Below are 21,220 nucleotides of genomic sequence, written 5' to 3'. Positions count from 1 at the left end.
CAAATCCTACGCAAAGTTTTATAAATGAGGCCCCCAGTCCTCCCTTTACCCTGGCCAGTTGGTATTTGAAATCTTTTTTTTCTTTGTTGGAAAAACAAGGTAATACTTTTTTTTTTATTTGTTTTAGAAAAACCCTGCAAAGTAGTGCAAAGTATATGTGAAAAACGAATGTATGAGTCCTGCAATACATTCAAGAAAGAAAACCAACTTGAAGGTGTAGCACTTGTGTCAAACTTAACCAGCAAAAGCTACACAAAGTTACTAGGTTCTATTTACGAAGAGAAGAAAAAACAACAATGTGTTTAAATAACAGAGGGCAGGTTTATTACATTACCTTTCACAACACAAAATAGAAAAACAACATAAACAATAATTTGTTCCTAAAACTGAATTCTTTTACAAAATAAATCAGCTTTATAAAAAAATAGTATAAAATAAATTGTCCTTTGTCTCGTTTGTGCACTCAATTTGTTCTCTACCCGGGTAGGATAAATTAATGTGTATGGGAATGTTCCTTATCTCTTGTCCTGTCAGATTGGGTTCAATCCTGTTGATGGGAATCAGTAACAGCTGGCCACACTGTACGTCAATCTTCAACAGGATACTCTCGTTCTACGCCTGGCTCGCCATCCACTTCCAACGAAGAATTGTAGTCCGAGCTACAATTGAGGGTCATCAAAAACAATTCTGCACATAGTACAGAATAAATCAGACACATTATAATCTATATTTCAAGTGAGATCTCATCTTCCAATAGACTCAATATCTTTTCCCTGTAATTTGGAAATTGTTTTTATGGTTTTCTTTTTTTAGTAGTTCACCAAAACCAATTTACGAACAGAAAATTCAGTAATCCTTTTAACAAGTATTTACTATTAGTAAAAGGAATTTCCCTTTCCACAAATCTGAAAAAAATAACTGTATGAATAAAGTTTTAACAAATAAAATTATTATAACCATGGTATAATACAATTCTTTTTAAACAATTAATACTTCAACCACCTTTTCAATTAACTTTTCAAAAGTACATATTCACGCATATGTATACCAGAAAGAGATCAAATAAAGTAAACATTTATAACACAGTTAATACACAACTTAACATTTTCTACATACTCCGAATTGTTTTGTTCCCCTTTTTAACAAAATTTAATTTAAAACATAACCGTCAACTCCACATACAACTCTTTCCTACTCACCGGAGTTTCCAAGAATTCTTATACACGACACGCGTTCACAACGTAGCCGCTCTGAAAATGTTCTTTCGGCACACAACGTAACCGATCTCAAAAAACAAAAAGTAGCTTATTTTAACTCTTTAAATTATTTTTCTGCTTCCGTCTATAACACTGCCGATCTTTCTCTGCTGGTCACGCAGCTCCTTCTCTGCCTCGTGCTTGCAAGAAAAAAAAACACGCAGACACAAGATGGCACCCTCCACAGAGCCCTGCATGGTATGCCTGGAGGGCCAAACCATCTCTACCGCAAATGAAAAATTAACCCTTTAATTGCCAGTAGGAAAATTAAATGCTTTTTCTAAGTGGGTTACAAAGGGAAAAAGAGTTGCAAGAAAAGAGGATCCTCTTGATGATAAATGCAAGGATCAGTGTGACTATGGGAGAAACAAAAACCCAGGATAACTCTTGACCAAAACTTACCAGGAGAAACACAAGTACAGTATGTTTTAGGCCGTTTTAAGGTAGCAGTCCAGCTTGTCAAAGAAAAACTCTTAGACAAATGACTCACTGTGTTTTTCGTGTTTTGAACTTGTTCTTGTAGCGTTTTTCTTATAATGGAAAACATATAAAAAAAACGTAAGATTAAAACGGCAATTCTGAATATTTCTTTATTTAAATTGTGGCAAATTAGAATTTCGTTTAAAAAGATCGTATTTGTTGCATAGAAAATGCAATAGGCGGGGCAATCTCCGTGCTTTGTTCCATTCTGATGCATCCACCTATAGATGACTAGATCCATGTACGCCTTCATTTTTCTCATCAGACCTGGCATCTGGCTCAAAACTGGATTGCTCCTGAACTAATCACCAATTTTGTCGCACTGGTAATATTTGGTTGGCAGTGTGAGGGGCAGTAAGCTAGCAGGAGAGCGTCCATACAGATGGACAATGGAAAAATGAAGAAAGGCTCACTCCATGCCAACGTACCGCCTCCAACTCAGAGGCAAAATTCCAATGAATTCCTGCAGCCCTGCAGAAATTATTGTCCTAAAAAACAACACAGGATATGGGATTTTGCCTAAAAAGGGCATATTCATAATCAAAAGCCCACTGAGAACACTTTTACAAAAGATCAAAAGATGATCAGAGTGGAACTTAAAATACAGTGAAGGAAAATACAAATACATTTTCTTTTTAAGATAATACAGCTGTTTTTTCATGAGCAGAGAATGAACATTTCACTTAGGCATTTAGGTGCATTAGACTCTGTTATTCCATTAATGAAACTAAGTACTGAAGTAATGGGTCGAGAGAGAACTCTGCCAGCAAACATTTCCTCCATACAGTCCATAATTAAAGCAAACGATAACACAATTACAAACCATTGAGCAGGAATTCTGGGTATTCCACATCAGCAAACACAACTGCCTCTGTGTATATTATTCATGTATTTTGACATAACATGTTTGTTTTACATTGATTATGTCACTTACTAGCACCTGAACTGATTAGACATCAACATGATGAAAGTCATGAACCATTTAATTTTACAAATGGCTGAAGCTTAGATCCAAACCCCAAAGGAGATTATAGTTTCATTACCTAGTTAATGGCAGTGTATACACAGCATGTTGTTGCTTTGAATCTGATCTTTCCACCTGCTGCACTGTCGCTTCTCGCCCACACAAAGAAAAACTTTATTGCAGAAGCTTTTACTTCAATACCAAAACATAAAAACGGTCGTCTTTGTTTTTGTTGTCTTTAATTCTTTTGCTGAGTCCTTGAATTTCCCTCTTTGCCTCTGCACAAACACAATAAACTTTCAGCCTGCCTAACTTCATTTCCTTTTTCCTGTGAATTGGGAGCTGCCACCATCAAAGCTCGAGTTGGGAAATAATCCAGACAGACAGCAGCGAGATGTGTGCGATACACCCAGCACTGAGCTCTTAAATCACTACCTTTTATGATGAACGCTGGCAGGATGCAAATTCAAAGCTGTAAACAAATCCATCCTTGTGCTGCCTACTGTCTCTGAACAGACACGTTTAAAGTTAAATGGGATTGCAGCTCCCTCCAGTGAGAGGTCATGTGAAAATAATTATATTAACACTGACTTACACTGTAAGCATCACAGACCTTAGCCTCTGCATCCCTTAAACTACAGTATGATGAATAGATATTTTAAATTCAGCATTTGTCATTTAACTCATGGAGCTTTAAAAAAAAAGAATAACAATTTTTAAACTGACAACTTTGCAAGATATCAAATTATAAAAATGTCTACTATTAAATAATTCATTACATTTTTATAACTTCAAAAGGGTTCAGGTAAAAGTGAGTTTGATGCTTTTGTTTTTGCATTTGCTCCTTTCTTTGTCTGGCAGTCATGAAAAATTCTGGGCTTGCCTGGGATTCAAAGCCCAGTTTGGGAAGGAGCTAAACTAGTACCTCGCATGAAAAGAAACTGGGTTTAGTAATTTTATTATTGTTTTTTTTTACTCTGTATTAAGGGAAAGGCACACAATAGTAAATACTACCTAGAAGGAGCTGCATTTCCAGAAGAAAATCCAGGATTGAATGCTGTATTACTGAATGAAAGCTGCATTTGCTGAAGAAATGGCTGAAATGTTAAAAATTTGAAGATGTTGCTAAAGTGGCTAAAAGTGCTAGCATTGTGATCAGCATACTATAATGACTTAGAAAAAAACGTTGCTTGAAAAATTGTAGAAGGAGTTCAGCGCAAGGTTTCCCCATGTATTTCAATGGAGCAAAAAGTCTTGCAAATCCTGGAATATCTTGAAAAGTTCAAGGATTTAAAAAACAAAATGTCATAGCTGGAATAAGCTGAATGAAAGCCTAATTTGCAGAAGAAATGGCAGTAGCGCAGAAAATGTGAAAATGTTGCTAAAATGGCTAAAAGTGTTAGAATTTTCAAAACGTAGCTTAAGATGCTAAATATGCTAACTATGCTAGTTATGTTAATGTGTTAAAAGCGCTAGCATTGCGATCAGCATCATCAACGCAATCGGAAAAACACATTGCTTAAAAGTATCACAATGGTATGAGCTACATGTGAAAAGTTGAGAGAAAATCCACTTTTCTTTTAAAATGGCGGCTTTTCTAGTGATTTTATCTCCATAGCAACCAGTTTATGTTTGGGTCGCCTAGGGATAATAAACAAATCAACATCAGTTTCAGATGAATCTGAAAAAAATAACTTTTGGACATCCTTAGCAACGGAGGTTGTTTGTTAACCACGACCACATTCCTCATATGTCCATATCCCATGTATTTCAATATGTTCAGTTCCAGCCACGTATGCAGTTAAACGCAATATTCACCTCGGGTTTGTCATAAAATGGCCGCAAACCGTAGGTGGTGTTGCCATCCCAAAACGTATGTTGTCGTCAAAAGCCTTTGAGCATTTCAATGTGTCCCTAGCTAAAAGTATGTTGAAGTTATAATGGTTGAAAGAAACAAAGGTTTTCAAGGATTCTCCATGTATTCAAATGGAGCAAAAATCCTGGAATATCCTGGAATATCTTGAAGGGTCAAGGATTAGAAGGACCAAAAGTCATAGCTGAAAGGAATAAACTGAAAGAGCTGAACACTGTAATAGTAGAATGGTTAAAATAGGTGAAAAATTGAAGAAGTTTAAAATTGCTTCACATTTTGGCACAAAATGGTCGCCAAACTGTAAGTGATGTTGCCATCCCATAATGATATCAAAACTCATGTTATAGTCCAAAGCAGGGGTCGGGAACCTTTTTGGCCGTGAGAGCCATAAACGCCACATATTTTTAAATGTAATTTCGAAAGAGCCATACAATATTGAAGTGTCCCTTTCCAACACTGAGGCACGGTGAGTTAACCTCTTTTAAGGTTCTTGATTCCGGTTACTGCAGGCCGTAACCAACGCCGTACAATTAATTCAGCAACTCCTCAATCTCTCCACCGAGACGAGAGCGCTTCTCCCAACTTTTTATTCGCTCCCTGCGCAGCAGCCCTCCCATTTCCCTTATTCGGCCCATGGCTCAACCCCTTTGGTCATAACTACCTAACAACAGGCTGAGTGACAGAACTGAGAGCCAATCAGCATCTCTGCTTGATGCGTTCAATGAACTCCAGAATTTAGAACGCGACCCAACAACAGCCAACCCATCCAATTCAGTCCGCAAAAACATGTTTAAAACTAAATATACAAGTGAATGTGTGCATTTTATGTAATTTCAACACTTTTAAAGTACAATAAGTCTGTGGATTCTTTTTTAATAACGTTGCTCTGCTGTTGCTAATAAATGATGAGGATTTCTTACCATTATTACGACTTCTGGTGCTGCATGGTTTTGCTGATGGTCTAGTCTGGTTGATACGTGGTTAGTTTAAGCTTCATGCAGACGTTGAGACTTTAAACGTGATCGTAGGTTGGTCTGAATGTTCTGTAGATGTGAGAAAGACTGCTCACATATGCGGAGTCCGAGAAGGACTGGTGTAATTAAAAAAAAAAGTATAATTAAAGATTTGTCTTCGAGCCACATGTGACCATCAAAAGAGCTATAAATGGTTCGTGAGCCATAGGTTCCCGACCCCTGGTCCAAAGCCTTGTAAGCATTAAAATGTTTGAATGGTGTTTCTGGCTAAAAGTATGTTGAAGTTATAATGGTTGAAAGAAACAAAGGTTTTAAAGGTGTGCCCATTCAACCATTCATCCTCCATTTTTCTTTCTTTTTTTATTCCGTTTTGTCCCTTTCGGGGTCACTGGGCTGCCGGAGCCTATCCCGGCCACTTGTGGGCGAAGGCAGGGGAAAGGTTGCCAGTCTGGCGAAGGGTAGAATGTCCGCAATCACACACCCATTCACTCTCACACTCACACCTATGGACAATTTAGAGTTGCCAATTAACCTATGAAGCGCGTTTTTGGACGGTGGGAGGAAGCCGGAGATCCCGGAGAAAATCCACGCATGCACGGGGAGAACATGCAAACTCCACCAGGGGTTGACATAGCCCAGAAATTTGCACTGGCCCACAGGGCCAGTAGTTTTTGAAACTTACTGGCCCTGCCTGAAAGTTACTGGCCCGACACCGCGCATAGCGGGACCCGCCGCTCCGCAGGTGCTTGCAACTTTAGGGGGGTCCGGGGGCATGCCCCCCCGGAAACTTTTAATATGGTGCAATTTGGTGCATTCTGGTGACATCACTTATTTCTACACTTTTCAATGACTGAAAATAGACCATATTAAACTTAAATCTGCTCTAGTCTGTTTCAGATGTTTTGAAGAGAGCACTGCAGTGTAGTAGGTAACACTAGTTCAGAAGTTTTCATGGTGCTTCTAACGGCAAATATCGCAATAAATCATAAACCTTAAATGTGTTAAAACAATCTAATGGCAGCTTGAACCATTTAACGAATCAAATAAATCCTTTAATGCATTTGACCAATCGGATGGACGCCTTCACATTGTTGACCAATCAGATGGAGCCCTGTTATGTTAGATGTTTGTAACCTATGTCAACGTGGGTCATTTGGAGTATAATTTTTAAACTGGGAATGGTTATTTGGTTATTTTGCTGTTTGTTTATATACCGCAAATTATATCGTTATCGCAATTTTAATCTCTGATATCGCATATCGCGAGTTTTCCTCATATTGTGCAGGTCTAACTGAGATCATTCAGCTAACTAGAAATACTTACTGCTTACAGTGTTGTAAAGAAAAACAAAATTAAGTAGTTTAACATTCTACTGCATTTGAGTCTGAGATTCAGGTATTTGGAGTTGCCTTTAATTCTTTGACATTCAGCTTAAAGCTTAGTGGATACAGTTTCATCTTCAATGCATTCATTAAATATCTTGCTGTCCATACAACTAATTATACCCACTACTCCATCTAACATATTCCTTTCTATTCCTGCCATGTCTTCCACATCTCTGACATGCTTCAGTCTCTCTTCAGTGACGGTGTCGGATTTATAATCAAATGTAATAATAACCCACTGGCTTGTTCCTTCGTTGTTGCTGTTTAACATTGTTTTGTATTGAATTGTTACATTCAATAAAGTTTGAAAAAAAAAAGTAGTTTAGCGCGTGCCGCGTGGTGCTCGGAAGTGAAAGCCGCGCGCGCGCAGGCGGGAGAGAAGGAGAAGTGATCAAAGGTTTCCCATAGAAACCCTTGAAGTCTGAACACAGGACTAGCAGAAAAACTAAATTATGAAGACGAGGTAAATCTACACGTTTTCGCAAAATTTACTTTATTGAAAAAGGTGAAGAATGTATAAACCGTTAGATATTTTAGTGGCCCGAGCGGACAAGTGAAAAGTAAAGTCTTGTGGTCCGCACTGCTCGAAAAACAGGACCGGGCCAGCGGACAAATGGCTATGTCGAGCCCTGTCCACACAGAAAAGGTGTGCCCAATGGAGCAAAAATCATGGTAAATCCTGGAATATCTCAAAAAGTTCAAGGACAAAAGTTATAGCTGGAATAAGCTGTAAGACTGAACATTGTAATAGTAGAATGGTTAAAATAGGTGAAAAATTGGAGGAGTTTAAAATTGGCTCACATTTTGGCACAAAATGGCCGCCAAACCGCAGGTCGCGTTGCCATCCCATAATGATTGTCAAGTGTTTATACTTTTTTGTGTACTTTTCCCACACTTGAAAAGGGCTGAGTGTCCAACGTTGAAGATCGATTTACTCAGACTGCCACTTGAGATCAATTTCCAAACTTTAATTTATTTCCATTTGATCTGGCAGCAATCAATAGGTAAAAACCTTAAACACACACAATAACAGTAATAAATATTACAAAATTCAACATACACATTAACAACAAACATTTATGCAATTTAAAGTGCCTCAGTTAATTAGCAACATTACTCATTTACTTTAATAACATTCTTATTTAAGTTCATGTATTAATTCCAAATTTATTCAAGAATTACTTTAAAATCTCATTATTTAGCAAAAATTCACATTCATAAAGAACTTCCCAGTGTAAATTTACAAAAGTTACAAAGCACACCGACGAAATAAACATCTAATCCTTAATGCAGAAAATTCCCACTGGTACCTGAAGTACACACAAACATTTGCGGAGCGCACACTCCGGTCCCACAACACACCAAACAAACAAGGAAACAAGTGATCGCGCAATCTTAGCGCTTGGATAAAGTCTTTTCTTACCGGCTGCCTCTTCAACAAATTAATATGGACCACTCAATTGCACACAGGTACGAAACAAGCTTTATGCACGGACTGACAAGGCTTGTGTCTCGCCGATGCTTTTCCTGAATGAAGTGCGTGCGTCGCCATTAAATAAATGACGCAGCACGCTCAGCTGTTCAATCCATATCACGTGATCAGTCAGATGCTTTGCGCAACAATGATTTCAAAACTTATATTTATAATTTTCTCATCACTGCAAACACAAAATTGAACCATATTAATACCTGTGATCAGTCTGGATTATTTCAAGACAATTTCAAAACTGAGCGCACATTTCTGGAACTAAGATTATTATGAAGAAAAATTGGAAACAAACTGAAACTTGCCAAGCAGGAAACTGATTTTGTTTCTTTTTTGTGTGTGCGTCAATTTGTTTTAAAAGTCTAAATGTCAACAGGACAACAGGAGATCGAACTGGATTTAATGACATATTGTCCCAGTCTGTAGATGGTAATCGGATGAAGACCATTGGGTAGGTATGGATGATGTATATCCAACGGCATAGCAACTCTTGAGGAGAGGTTGAGAGAAGTTGCGTGGTGTGGAGTCTTGCCGTGGCTCGGAGTCGTGCCTTGGCTGGAAGTTTTGGATCTCTGAGGATTTTCAGCAGGCTCGTGTGGAGGTAGGACCCAGGTTGGCACACGTGGAATCTGTCCTGTAGACGAGGTACAAAACTGGAATTTGCGAGATAGCAAGGATTGCGTAAACTAGATAGCGTTACTTAGTGACCAGGTAAAGCACCATAGAGGGGCAACGAACTGGCAAAGAATGCTGGTAGAGGTTTCTCTTAAGTAGCAGGCTGGATGATGAGGTGAGTGCCAACAGCTGGATCCAATCTGAGAAGCACAGCAGCGACGGGAGGGGGGAGGACTCCTGGAGGGACCATGACACTAAAACAGCAAAGTCGGCACATCAAAGTGTTCACATGAGTGCATTAGGAGTTATTAAGGTGTTTATAGCTTTAGTTTAGTTTATTAACTCATAATTAATGCTACATAAACAGTATTTTTGGTTCAAATCGTTTTTCGTTGTGAAAGAATAAATAACACAGAAATCACAGCATAGAAGGAAACCAAGCAGAAAATAAAGTCAATTACATTTAAACACACAGCATTTTCTAACAAAAACTGGTTGCAGAAATATCTTTCTCTGCAGGGTGGCGTTATGATCTTTCCTCTTCCATGGTGCAGCCATTGTTACTCCACCTTTGAGACCCACTCTGGAGGCGCGTAAAAAACCGAACGACACATTATGCAGTTGTGGAATCAGACTTTCATTATAGAGGGGCACAACGAAGATGGATCAGAGGTGGAAAAGACAGACACATAATAATTATAAGAAATAACGTTTTTTTAACTACAGAATCCTATTTAGGACTACCTAAGAATCAAATTAGAAATGGTGCAGTGCTTGCTATGCCATAAATTAAACAAGTAATTGAACAAAAGTTGAAAAAAAATTGCTGTCTTAAGCGAGTTTTTGGCTGCTGGTGAATCCCCACATTAATCAAATCAACATAAATCACAAAGACTAACTAAATAGTTAAGATGGCTGTTAAGTTTGGTCCGGATAACAAAAACTGTAATTTATGATGAAATTTCATTTAAAAAAAATGTTAAGTAGCAAGAAATGTTATCGAACATAAAATCTTGACCCCACCCTCCCTTATATTATTTGCTTCACCCCGGTATTGTGCATGTCGGCCCCATCTGGGCCGTCAGCACCACGGCTTAGCCAAAATCAACGCTCTTTCCTTGCTATGGCAAAAAGAAATACTTATTTTCATCCATAAGAACTTGTAATGGCCCTTCGCTCTCCTGTTGTCATTTTTCACCCCTTCCAAAGTCTTCTGCCCCCCTTTTACTCCCTCATATAAAACGTTCTAACTCCGCTAGTGGCTGGATTACAACTAATTCAACAGATTTTTTTCCCCCTTCTGAATACTCTTAGCGCACTTTGCTGACATAAATGAACTGGATTTGTTAAAAAAGAAAAAAAAATGAAATGAAAACTGTTATTAGAGTTTCATTAACTGTTGTGTTCTGGGAATAGACTCAGTCTTCCCATCTTTTGTTGCTTTGGGATAAGCAGTAAATAAGCAGGTCAGACAGAGGCGATGCCTCCCGGTTTTTATTTCCAGAATTTCCCCAGCTGGATGCGTCCTTCTGACTGGTGCGACAGGCTGTTTCTCATTGAGCATCCTGGGATTTCGATAAATGTCTGGGATCGGAGACATGGGAAAAAAAACCTGCAAAGAACTGTCCAATTTAATTCTCCACTTTGACCGTGTTCTTTGCTGTCGAAGTTACTTTGTAGGCCTCGATCTGCAGGCAACCACGTTTTTCAATTCTATTATACCTGCAAATTTGTAACCAATCACCCAACTTTTGGTTGAAAACCACTTTAAAAAAGTGCCTGCCAACTGACTTTGAAATGTTATTTTACTAAAACACACACACATACATAAAAAAACATTCTATTTTATGCGATAAATAAAATTCTCATCCACTTCCTCTGTGCATGACATAGAAAATATGTACCATCTAAAAATAAACCTGCTTGCATCAGCTTTTGCACCATCCCTGCTGCTTAATCACAAGCACAGCGACGACGTCTATGCGAGGCATCACGCTGTCAGCTGTAGCTCTGACTTACAATTTCTATTTGGTACTAAATGAGTCTGCAAAACGTGACTATAAAAGCACAAGTGTGTCATCATTAAATGACAGCATAATTAATCATCGAAAGTTTGTTGATCCAACAAATTGCACTGTGATTATGTACAGACCCACCATGTGTCAGAAAATCTGAATGTACATTCAACGCTCACTAAGGATTTCATTTTCTGTATTCCATAGTGTGGAAGTTCTGGCAACGAGGAGCCACAAAATTGCAGAGAAACTGCAGAAAAAGCAGGTTGAGGAGCAGACCCAAACAACAAATCAGGGCCGGTAATTGACAGAGGCTCAGACAGGGGATAACTCGGCAGACAGAACCAGGAAGAAGGCAGAATAAATCCTGAAAAAAAAAAAAAACTGGTCCAAAAGTCCAAACTGAGAATGCGTTACAAAGGCTGGACTGCTGTGACAAGATGACAACAGACAATCTGGCAGAGAACTGAGGAAACAGGGAAGTATAAATAGCACAGACCACAGGTGAGCAGAGCCAGACCATTAATCATGATGTATTCAGGGAAGCTAGGACAACTGGATCGTAACTTCTAACCATGGATCTGAAATTTTCCTAGCTTCTAGCTTCCAAAACTGTGCAGAACTGTATATAGCCCTCAGGAGTGAATGGGAGCCTCATGGTTGACTGGTGAAGTGGACCCACACAGCTCCAGTAATCACAAAGAAGTGAGCATAAACTATTTTTAAATGATGTGCAAAAGGAATTCAATTAAGAAACAATTAGTAATTATATTTTGTTCTGTAATTACTTGCAATAACACAATTTGAACTGACTGGAGTTGAGAGGACACCGTGTTCATGACCGCTCGGCTTCCTTTTGTGGGTGAGATACGGTTGCCGTGACAGCACATCAAAGGCACATCATTAACAAACCAAAACCAATATTCTTGTTTTTTGTGTTTGATTGTTCTCTTTGTCGCTGTAGCATGGAGTCCAGAGATGATAAATGGTTATCTAAATGCTTGCTCAGTACAGGGGATCCAAGCAAAAATATTCAATCTAATCCGTCAGTCCCACTCATAAACCATGATTTGTAAAACCAGAATTTCATTTATTAGAAATTTAATTTAATTCAATGTGATTTAATTTGTTTTCTTGAACTCTTTTTGCTGTGTCTTTAGATGACCATGTGACCTGAGTTTCTGAAATGAACCATCATCAGAAAAGCGTGGCTCCCCTTCAGAGTAAGGTGAGCTGACTTGTGTGGCAACCTTGGCTTTCTTTTCTTTGAAGACTAAAAACTATCCGTAAAATTGGAGATTCCTGGTTGGAAATTCAGCTTTTAATCATTTTAAAACTGTAATTTAAGTTTAACTCAACTTTTTATTTTTCTTACAGTACAGTAACATGTTCAATCAAATTCAACGAAACTGTTCTAGCCAGCTATGTGGTATACTCCAGCACCTGTACAACCTGAGCCTTCACCTTCAGAGGATCCCAGTGCTATGGAAGACTTCCTGCCTCGTCCCAGTGCCAAAGAAGAACCACCCTGAGGCCCCTAGTGATTACAGGCCTATAGCACTGACCTCCCATGTTATGAAGGCCATGGAGCGGCTGGTGCTGTCGCACCTCAGACCCCTGGTGAGCCCCTTCCAAGACCCTTTGCAGTTTGCAAACCCAAGGCTGGAGTCGATGATGCACTGATACTTGCTGATACTTGCCGCAGAGGGCATACCCCTCCCTGAAAAAGCCGAACACCACAGTGAGGATCATGTTCTTTGACTTCTCTTCAGCCTTCAACACCATCCAGCCGAGACTGATGAGAAGATGCAGGTGGATGCCCCCCTGGTCTCGTGGATTGAGGACTACCTGACAGGTCGACCATAGTTTGTGAGACCGCAGAGCTGTGTGTCTGACACCCTGATAAGCAACACAGGAGCCCCTCAGGGAACCGTGCTGTCCCCCTTCCTATTCACCACCGACACAGGTGACTTCCAGTACCACTCTGAGCTTTGTCACCTCCAGAAGTACTCTGACGACACAGCTACAGTTGGGTGTGTGCAAAAAGGACAGGAAGAGGAGTACAGGAGCCTCGTGGAGCGTTTCGTCAGGGGTCTGGGAAAATTACCTGCAGCTGAACGTGGCCAAGACAGAAGAGATGGTGATTGACTTTAGTAAGAGAAAGTTTCCACCCTTCCTAGTCTGTATCGGTGGGACGGGTGTAGAAATTATCTCGCCCTACAAGTTCCTGGGCGTCCATTTGGACAATAAACTAGAGTGGTCCACAAACACTGAGGCGGTCTACAAGAAGGTCTACATGAGCAGACTTTACTTCTTGAGGAGACTCAGGTCCTTCATGTGTCTGCAGAAGGATGCTCCACATGTTTTACCAGTCTGTCATCTTCTGTGCTGCACTGTGCTGGGGTGCTGGCATCAAAGCAAAGGACGCCAACAGACGGAATGAACTCATCAAAAAAGCTGGGTCTGTTATTGGCTCCAAGCTTGCCATTCTGGGGGGGGGGGGGGGGGGGGGGCACAGACTGCTGGCTAAACTGGGAACCATCGTCTTCGAAGAGGTGGACAAACTGAGAAGCAGCTTTAGCGGCAGACTTATACACCCCCGCTGTGCTAGAGAACGACACAGGAAGTCATTCCTGGCATCAGCCATTAGACTTCACAATTCATCTGAAAGACTTGGATGTACATAAGGTTTTTGAGAGTTCTAAAGTTTTCTTCCCTGTATTTTTTCTGCCTTGTGTTTATTTTTTATCTCTTATCTCATTTACGTGGTGTTGCTACTACAACCAAATTTCCCTTCGGCGATTGATAAAGTTGAATTTTTGAAACAATAAAAGCTTCACTTTAAAAGTATAGTTTTAATTGTCATTTCTTTAAATTAATTTCAACATAACTTGGGGCAGAACCCAAATGACACTTTCAATTAAGTGTCTAACAAGACACATCTGCTGTTATTTTTAAGTATAATAAAGATAATGTCATACAACGACCACCAATGACATGCGGTTAATGCTCCAGTGCATTAAGGAGGACCTGGTTGACTATATGCTGTCAACTGAGGTCTGACATTGGCAAACCCTGAGAACACGGTGACATTTGTCACACTGTTCTGCCATTCTGTTCCAGTGGACTGAGATACTCAGTATAAGCTCTACTTTGGAAACTCACAACAGTCTTTTGGAAGAATCTTGAAGGTGATAGGATGCTGGCTAAGACTTAAGTGTGTTTCTGTTTCGCTATTTCATTATTTTTTCTCAAAATGATTGTCTTTTTGTTGTTCTCAGTTTGGAGAGAGAAATTTGAGTTTATTCTCTTCTTAGGGCAGTTTCAAACTTGTATTTATACTTTGTTGTTTTTTCACTCCTACAAGACAACCTATTTTTGCATAAGGCTACAGACACAATGGGCTTGTGTTGTGACACGTGTTTAACAAAGCACTAAACGCAGGTCTTGAATGCGCATTTAGCCCATGGTGTTCACACTAAACAATCGGGGAGGGGGTTCTTTTTCTTGTTACTGCTTACTAGCGCATGTCCACCCCGTTCCGTTGGAAAAGGCTTGGTGTGAAATGTCAAAGTGGTGTAAATCTCATGAATCTTGCTCCCGACTTTTCTTTTACAGCTCTAATCCAGTAATTGGTCACATAATTTTGGCTGGGCACAAACCCGTTTGTCCTCTATTATCCATTTTGATGCCAATTGTGTGAATTAAAAGAAACCTCATCCACCCGTCATTACCAAATCCAAGTCCCTGAATGGTTCAAATTGTAACTCGAGCCATTGAACGAGTCTGTAAGTAGAGCCGGAAAAAGGTCATAGAAACCTGCGTAGCTATGCCAGACTTAAATGGGGACGTGCGTTTGCGTAGACTTTTTAATTTAAGAAGCCGCCAGAACGCCGTTGCCAAGGGAAGTTGGAAAAGTTTGTACTTCCAAGAAAGCGATACCATCCATACCTCACTACTAAACGTTTGACTTGGTTTAAATTTAAACGTACGTCCAGTAGAGCCTGCAAACGGTCATAGAAATATATATGGACATCTAACAGTGATAGAGGCCGCTTGCACTGTGCGCTGTGGCCACCTGACGGGATGTGCCTAAATGTGGACTACATCAAGTTCCTCTTATTTAAAAATAAAAGAATAATAATTTACTTTGGGTTTTTCCACACTAAAAATGCCCAGGATACAAAAGTTGGGGGAAAGAAAAGCCAAACAACTGTAGCTAACAATTGCAAAACCTGTGTTTTAATTATATTAACACCCAAATGAATAAAAGTCATAAAATACTTTACAAAGAAGGATTACACGTAACAGTTCAAGGCAAAAAAAAGGCATATACCAAAGTTGCAAATGTGAAATAATGGTGGGAAATTATAATAAATTAAATGTGTCCGGTTATGAAAAAAAAAAAAAAGTACAGCAAAAAGTCCCGTACAAATAAAGGCTTTGCATTAAGAGTTTTTCTCCCATTAAAAAAAATAAAACAACATAAATTTGACTTTTCAGCGCTAAATGTAATCCAAAAATCAAAAGTTGTTACTGTTAGTGTCATGAAAAATTTATTTGATCTATTTCTTGTGTATTCTTCCCATTTGTTTATACAGGTTTGGTGTAGGAAATAGTGACATTTAATCTTTTATCTATTCTCTTTCCTCCAGATTGCATCCAGCCAACTCTGCAGCAAAGGAAATGTATGCGCCAACAACAAATAAGACAAGAAAATGAAACGAGGCACAAAGAGCATGTCTCAAACAACAAATTTGTTCTTTGTGGTTGAGCCGCTTTTGGTGGCGGTGTCTGCGTGAGACTGGTAGCCGATCGTCATGTTCATGGGAAGTCCCAGGCGCTCCTTGTAAACCCTCCTGTTGAGGAAATGTACGAGCATAAGTAAAGCAAGAAAAGATCATCAGATGTTGAGATCAACAGAGTTCAGACTCACCCTATATGAGTTACAGCCTCCCTGTTCTCGTAGTTTGATGTCCAGACAGCTATTTTATCTCCTTTGTTGCGAACGTTGACCACGGCTCCACAAACATCGTCGCTGTAGTCATCGAACGCTTCGCCAACTAAGCACAGGAGCTGGGGAGGGAGGGAGAGGAACAGAAAGACGGTCATGATGTGACAAAGAGGGGAAATCCACTGATCAAAAAAAAAACAACTAGTGATAAGATTCATGACTTGTTCTGGGGAGCAGTTTAAATTATTTTTGAAATATAAATGATAGTTTCTGACATTTAAACAAGAGTCTGATTTGAATTAATTGTAAAATATTCTACTGCCAGCATATACAGTGAATGTAGAAGCAGTAGGGCTGCACAATATGAGGAAACTCGCGATATGTGATCTTATTGATCAATACTGCCATGAAGACATAACTTACAGTCTATGAACAAAAAAACAAAGACATTATTCCATTTCACCGCGACTCCAAATGACCTTCGTCTACATAGGAGGCGAACATCTAACATAAAGGGGCTCCATCCCATTGGTCAACAACGTGAATGGGTGCGTTTGATTGGTCAAATGCATAAATGAATTTCTTTGATTCGTTAAATACTTCAAGTTGCTATAAGATCGTTTTAGGACATTGGTTACCATTTATTGCAATTTTCGCCTTTTATTTTTCATTGCACAGCTTGATCTCGCTATAACGTTAGATTTGTGATATATTGTGCAGGCCTAATAAAGAGTGTGTATATGTACTTTGAATTAAGTTAATACAACAGCTAAACCAGGGGTCTGCAACCTCTAAAAGAACAATTTGGTTCAGTTTCTTAATGACAAAATCTCACTACTCCGTTTATAGCTAATACACTTTTTTTGCAGCCATTAGGCCATGTGGTTACAACATGTAACTTAAGAATATTCACAATACTGCAACTATACAGTGTTAGATTTTTCAATAGGCTATATAAAAATATTGATTTATTTTACTCTGACAGCAGCACATTCAAGTTCCTTTCAAAATAAAATTCAGTGTCAAAAATGATCCTCCAAAAGCAGTTAATGCAATTCTAATTATGCAATTCTGGCATTGAAGAACTTTGCTTCTGAACAGAAACTACTGCTGTGCAGCAGAATATAAGGCTATGTTTTAAACTTTATAACACAAGAACTCTTAATTTAGTGGCATATCAGGACTGGTTAAAAACTATTCTATTTTACTATTATGAGATCACCCCATTAAAAAATTAAAAACAAACACATTGTTAATACATTATAAGGAACAAATCAGGCTAGTTTAAAGCTCCGTGCAAAAACGTTTGGTGAAAAATCTTAACAAACAAAACAGAACTTAAACTCATGACTAACTGCACAACCACGACTGAGGAGCAGGTGCAAAAGTATCGTCAGAAAAAGTTTGTAGGTGTGGCGTAGAACCTACAACTGCAGTGGTTGAGTTTCTGATGAACTCCTGCTGCTCTGCAGAAACTATGTCTAAGAAACCACCTTTTTTTTTAAAATAATTTTTGGCTAAAACGGTATAATCAAAATTAAGAGCACTGGGATCTCTTTTACAAAAGATCACAAGATGATTGGAGGGGGACTTTAAGTGACTGACCTAGGGCCAGTTGAGAAAAAAACAAAACAAGGCATTTTAACAAATATTCCTGGTTAGAAATCTGACACTGAACGCTCACACCTTTCTGAAGTTTAGGGGGAAGAAAAATGCTATATTTGCTAGCGGAGCGCTCAGTTTAGCTGGAACATGCATATGCAGGGTTGTACACATAAGAGGATGTTCAATTGGCAGTTCTGCATGTCAATCAACTGTCGTACTTCAGGGCGAGTATGATGACTGGCTGGCAACAGCGGATTTAATAAAACCAAACATTTTTGACGTAGTGCGGTCTACATGAACATCCTTCGACTGCCATCGATGTAGTGGGCACCCCTGTGATGTCATCTTTACCTCCAACTTAAAACTTATATGTTTAATTTGTAATCTATAGCACACACAAAATGGCAAAAAACTAACACAAACACAGAGAAATGTGTTTTGGCCCCCCACAGCCCGTCACACCACAACAGGAGGCTGCCAGGAAGTCATGAAGGGGTCTACCTGAAAGCTGTTGTGTGTTTTCACGAGTGCCAGAAATGGCAATGCGGTCTGTGAACTTATTCAGAGTCGACCAAGTAATTGAAGAGAAGCTGGACGCATTTGAGCGAGTGGAGGACGGGAGGTCACGTCACATACCGCTCTGCATCACGAACAATCCATCACACGGCGCAGACGCGGGCGGCACAGCTCATTCTCCATCCGACTCGCTCCGCTCTGCTGTGGTGAAGAGCTCTTCACCCCTCGCCTTTTACCGTTTAATTGTCCCGACGACTCGCCCGTGCGATACAAATGAAGGCACAGCTGCCCTGCAGTTCTATTCTCAATGTGTACCTTTCACATTTCTGCTGTTGTCTGATATTTTTTTATTTTTTACAAATAAGTATCACTTATTCCCAATATAATTGCAAATAGTAATGAATAAATAATGAACTTCTAATAGAGTGTGATCTTAGATCGATCCTTTAGTCACTTTCACTGAAATCAAAATATCAAAGGTTTGTTTGAGCCGGAAAATCTGGCGAAAGCATCCAGATGAATCACGCCACTGCAATAACAAGCAGCCTCTTTCCCCAGGACTGACATAACAGCGCGTTCCGTTTGTTTAGTAACAGAACAGTGAGCTGAATGTCTGTGCGTCACTGTCAGCGACCTGCGGCAGCAAGATCGCTCAGCACAATACTGCAAGGCTCAGCAGCGAGCAAGCACATTTTTTACTCCTTCCATTTAACAGCTTTGTGGAGCTTCACCATCAGCAGCAGAGCGAACACCATTTTCTCTGAAGAAAAACACACACACACACTCAAAAAAAAAAAAAAAAACACAGATGCAACAGATGGAAACATCTATTACAGCATTTGATCTGTGGCTCTGAGGAGGCAGAGGATGTAATCATGTTTCTCCAGGCAACAAGCATGATGAGAGAGCAATGCTTCCAATTACAGCTGCAGGCAGGTAATAAGTGCATTTCTTTAGGGAAAAGCTGTAAAAATGATTCCCGTCTTCGGGTTAAGTCACTGGATACAAAGACTGCAGTTCCTCATCATCAGGCTGTTCCAACGCTTCTCAGACAATCCACCAGCCAATTCAAAGAAATGATGAGAACTGGCAGAAAAGATCACATTTGTGCAATTTAGCTTCCAAAACTGCAGCGAAGATTTCAAAGAATTTAAAATTTGATATAAAAAAGCCTTAAAGAATCCCTCCACTGAAAATTTGTGTTTTTGGAACTTCAATGGACGAGCTCTGTTAAATATCAAAGATCTCACAGTTCTATTCTTTTTAAACAAGAGTCGTTTGTCCACAGTCAACAGGTTTAGTTGTAGAATTTCTGAAATCAGAATGGGGGGCTTAAGATGTTCTTTGGTGAAACCAACTCCCTGTTGCTACAACTACTCAGAATCAACCATTTGTCCTGTGTCAGTGTTTCTTTAGCTGCTGTTAACGCTCTGGTGCCGTTCTCCCTTGGAAAGTATGGTTGTGGGTGGACTTAAAGTCTTTAAGTGTGACATCACTATGGTTCGGAGTCTAATGCATAAACGATACGGAAAATATCTGACCGGAATTAAATTCCCCAAATCACGGCAAAAACCATCAAAGTCTGCAGTGGAATCTGATGAGAGAGTCCAGAATCTTCTTGTGTGAATTAAGGGGTAGAAAAAAAACAAGATGGACAAAGAAATTTTCAACCTTCTTGATTGAACACAAAGACTGAACAATTTTGACAAAATAAAAGCATGGCGTGTTGGTGACATAAATGAGCCACAGCGTGTTTCCTACCAACAGAGGGAGGAAATCCTGCTACTCCAGAGCTCTATTTATATACCGGTACCTGGTACCTGAGCGTGGATGGTAAAGACGTATTTTTAGTGCTGCCAGGGACGCACAGCAACCCAACCCAACTGCAAAAATGCATGTTTCCGGCTCCTGCATTCAAAACTATCGGGTTCAGGGGTTGCGGCACATGTTTCTATGACCAGGTCGAAGTTTGACCGATCAGGTACTTGGATTTGGTAGTGATGTTTGGATGGCGTCCCCTTTAATTCACAGAAGTGCCAACCTTTTGAAATTTGATCAACAGATTAACCATTGCAGTTTGGACCTGGCTATAATTCTATGACACCAAGTCAAGGAACTGTGAAAAAAAAGCCTGGAGCAAGATTCACAAGATTTGCACTGCTTCAGTGCTTCAGGACAAGAAGTTTGTAGACGTGGGCTAAATGCTTGTCCAAGAACCCATGTTTAATGTGTTCTTGAACACGCGTCACATGCCCAGCGTGACCACAGCTTCAGACAGCAGACAGTTGTTCAAAAAGCCACCGTCACTGTTAACCTTTACTTTGTCTGCTGATTTATGGCGGCATGTCATTGTTGCATTTTCAAATGTGTCTTTTCTTTGTTCTTGTGTTTGTCTCTTTCCTCTCGACTCCTTCCACTTTTGTGTGACCTGAGACGACTTTAAATGTAAACAACTGTTTAGTTACTAAACCAGGTTGAATTCTACTTACAGTTTCCAGCCAGAAGCGATCCAGGTCTGATCTTCTCAGCTGCTTGTTGAGTGTGATCAGCCAGCGGCCGCCACGCTTGTTCCTCTCATCCTCCCACATAGGTTCAATGCCGTCCTGAGGTTCAAATGATCACAACGCACTCAGAACCAGAGCACACAACTGGTGCACAAAGGGCAACGTAGCAGCACAACTTTATATCAGAGCACAAAATAAAGATCGGAAAACCTTTTTCTTTTTTACAGGTTAAACTCAAAATAAAAATAAAAAAAGTGTTTTTTTTCAATAAAGTCTAAGAAGGATGGGTGAGTCAAATGTACCTTAAAAAGGGAGTAATCACAACCTGATATCAGGTTGCTTGACACCTGGATATGGTTGTAAAGGCTGAAACAGAATGTGTAAAACAAAACATGTTTATGTTAAGCCTGAAAAAAACATCAGCATTACATCACCCCCCCCCAAAGAAAAACCCCTCTGATGTTCTTACGCCCAGAAATCTTCAACCGTGTCAAACTTGGAGATGAGCCGCAGATTGGCCTGCCATGTTTTGCTCTTATCGTTCTTGTAGAACCAGAGAGACCATCTGTTGGAAAGGGGAAAGGAACGGACCG

The 21,220-nt window shown here is 39.7% G+C and overlaps 1 protein-coding gene and 1 long non-coding RNA gene across 2 annotated transcripts in view; both read right to left on the bottom strand.

Moving 5' to 3' along the window:
• Positions 1-301: 301 nt before the first annotated feature.
• Positions 302-9,046, bottom strand: LOC110017580 (uncharacterized). The gene is made up of 2 exons (XR_002293010.3): positions 1,200-9,046; positions 302-687 (listed from the first exon to the last, which is right to left on the bottom strand). It is a non-coding gene; the product is annotated as an uncharacterized LOC110017580 (long non-coding RNA).
• Positions 9,047-15,268: 6,222 nt separating this feature from the next.
• The window catches only part of eif4eb (eukaryotic translation initiation factor 4eb), an 11,705-nt gene continuing 5,753 nt past the window's right edge, over positions 15,269-21,220 (bottom strand). Inside the window, exons 3-7 of the mRNA XM_023951250.2 lie at positions 21,097-21,192; positions 20,930-20,993; positions 20,613-20,726; positions 15,985-16,124; positions 15,269-15,907 (exon numbers count right to left, since the gene is read on the bottom strand). Of these exons, the coding sequence (XP_023807018.1) occupies positions 15,793-15,907; positions 15,985-16,124; positions 20,613-20,726; positions 20,930-20,993; positions 21,097-21,192 (529 nt within the window). The 3' untranslated portion in view covers positions 15,269-15,792. The remainder of the gene's footprint in view (positions 15,908-15,984; positions 16,125-20,612; positions 20,727-20,929; positions 20,994-21,096; positions 21,193-21,220) is intronic.

Source organism: Oryzias latipes, chromosome 22 (genome assembly GCF_053564925.1).
Source record: "Oryzias latipes strain Hd-rR chromosome 22, Olatipes_Hd-rR_3.1".
NCBI classification, from domain to species: domain Eukaryota; kingdom Metazoa; phylum Chordata; class Actinopteri; order Beloniformes; family Adrianichthyidae; genus Oryzias; species Oryzias latipes.
Note: the sequence above shows the minus strand (reverse complement) of the source record. Positions and strands in the feature narration are given on the sequence as shown.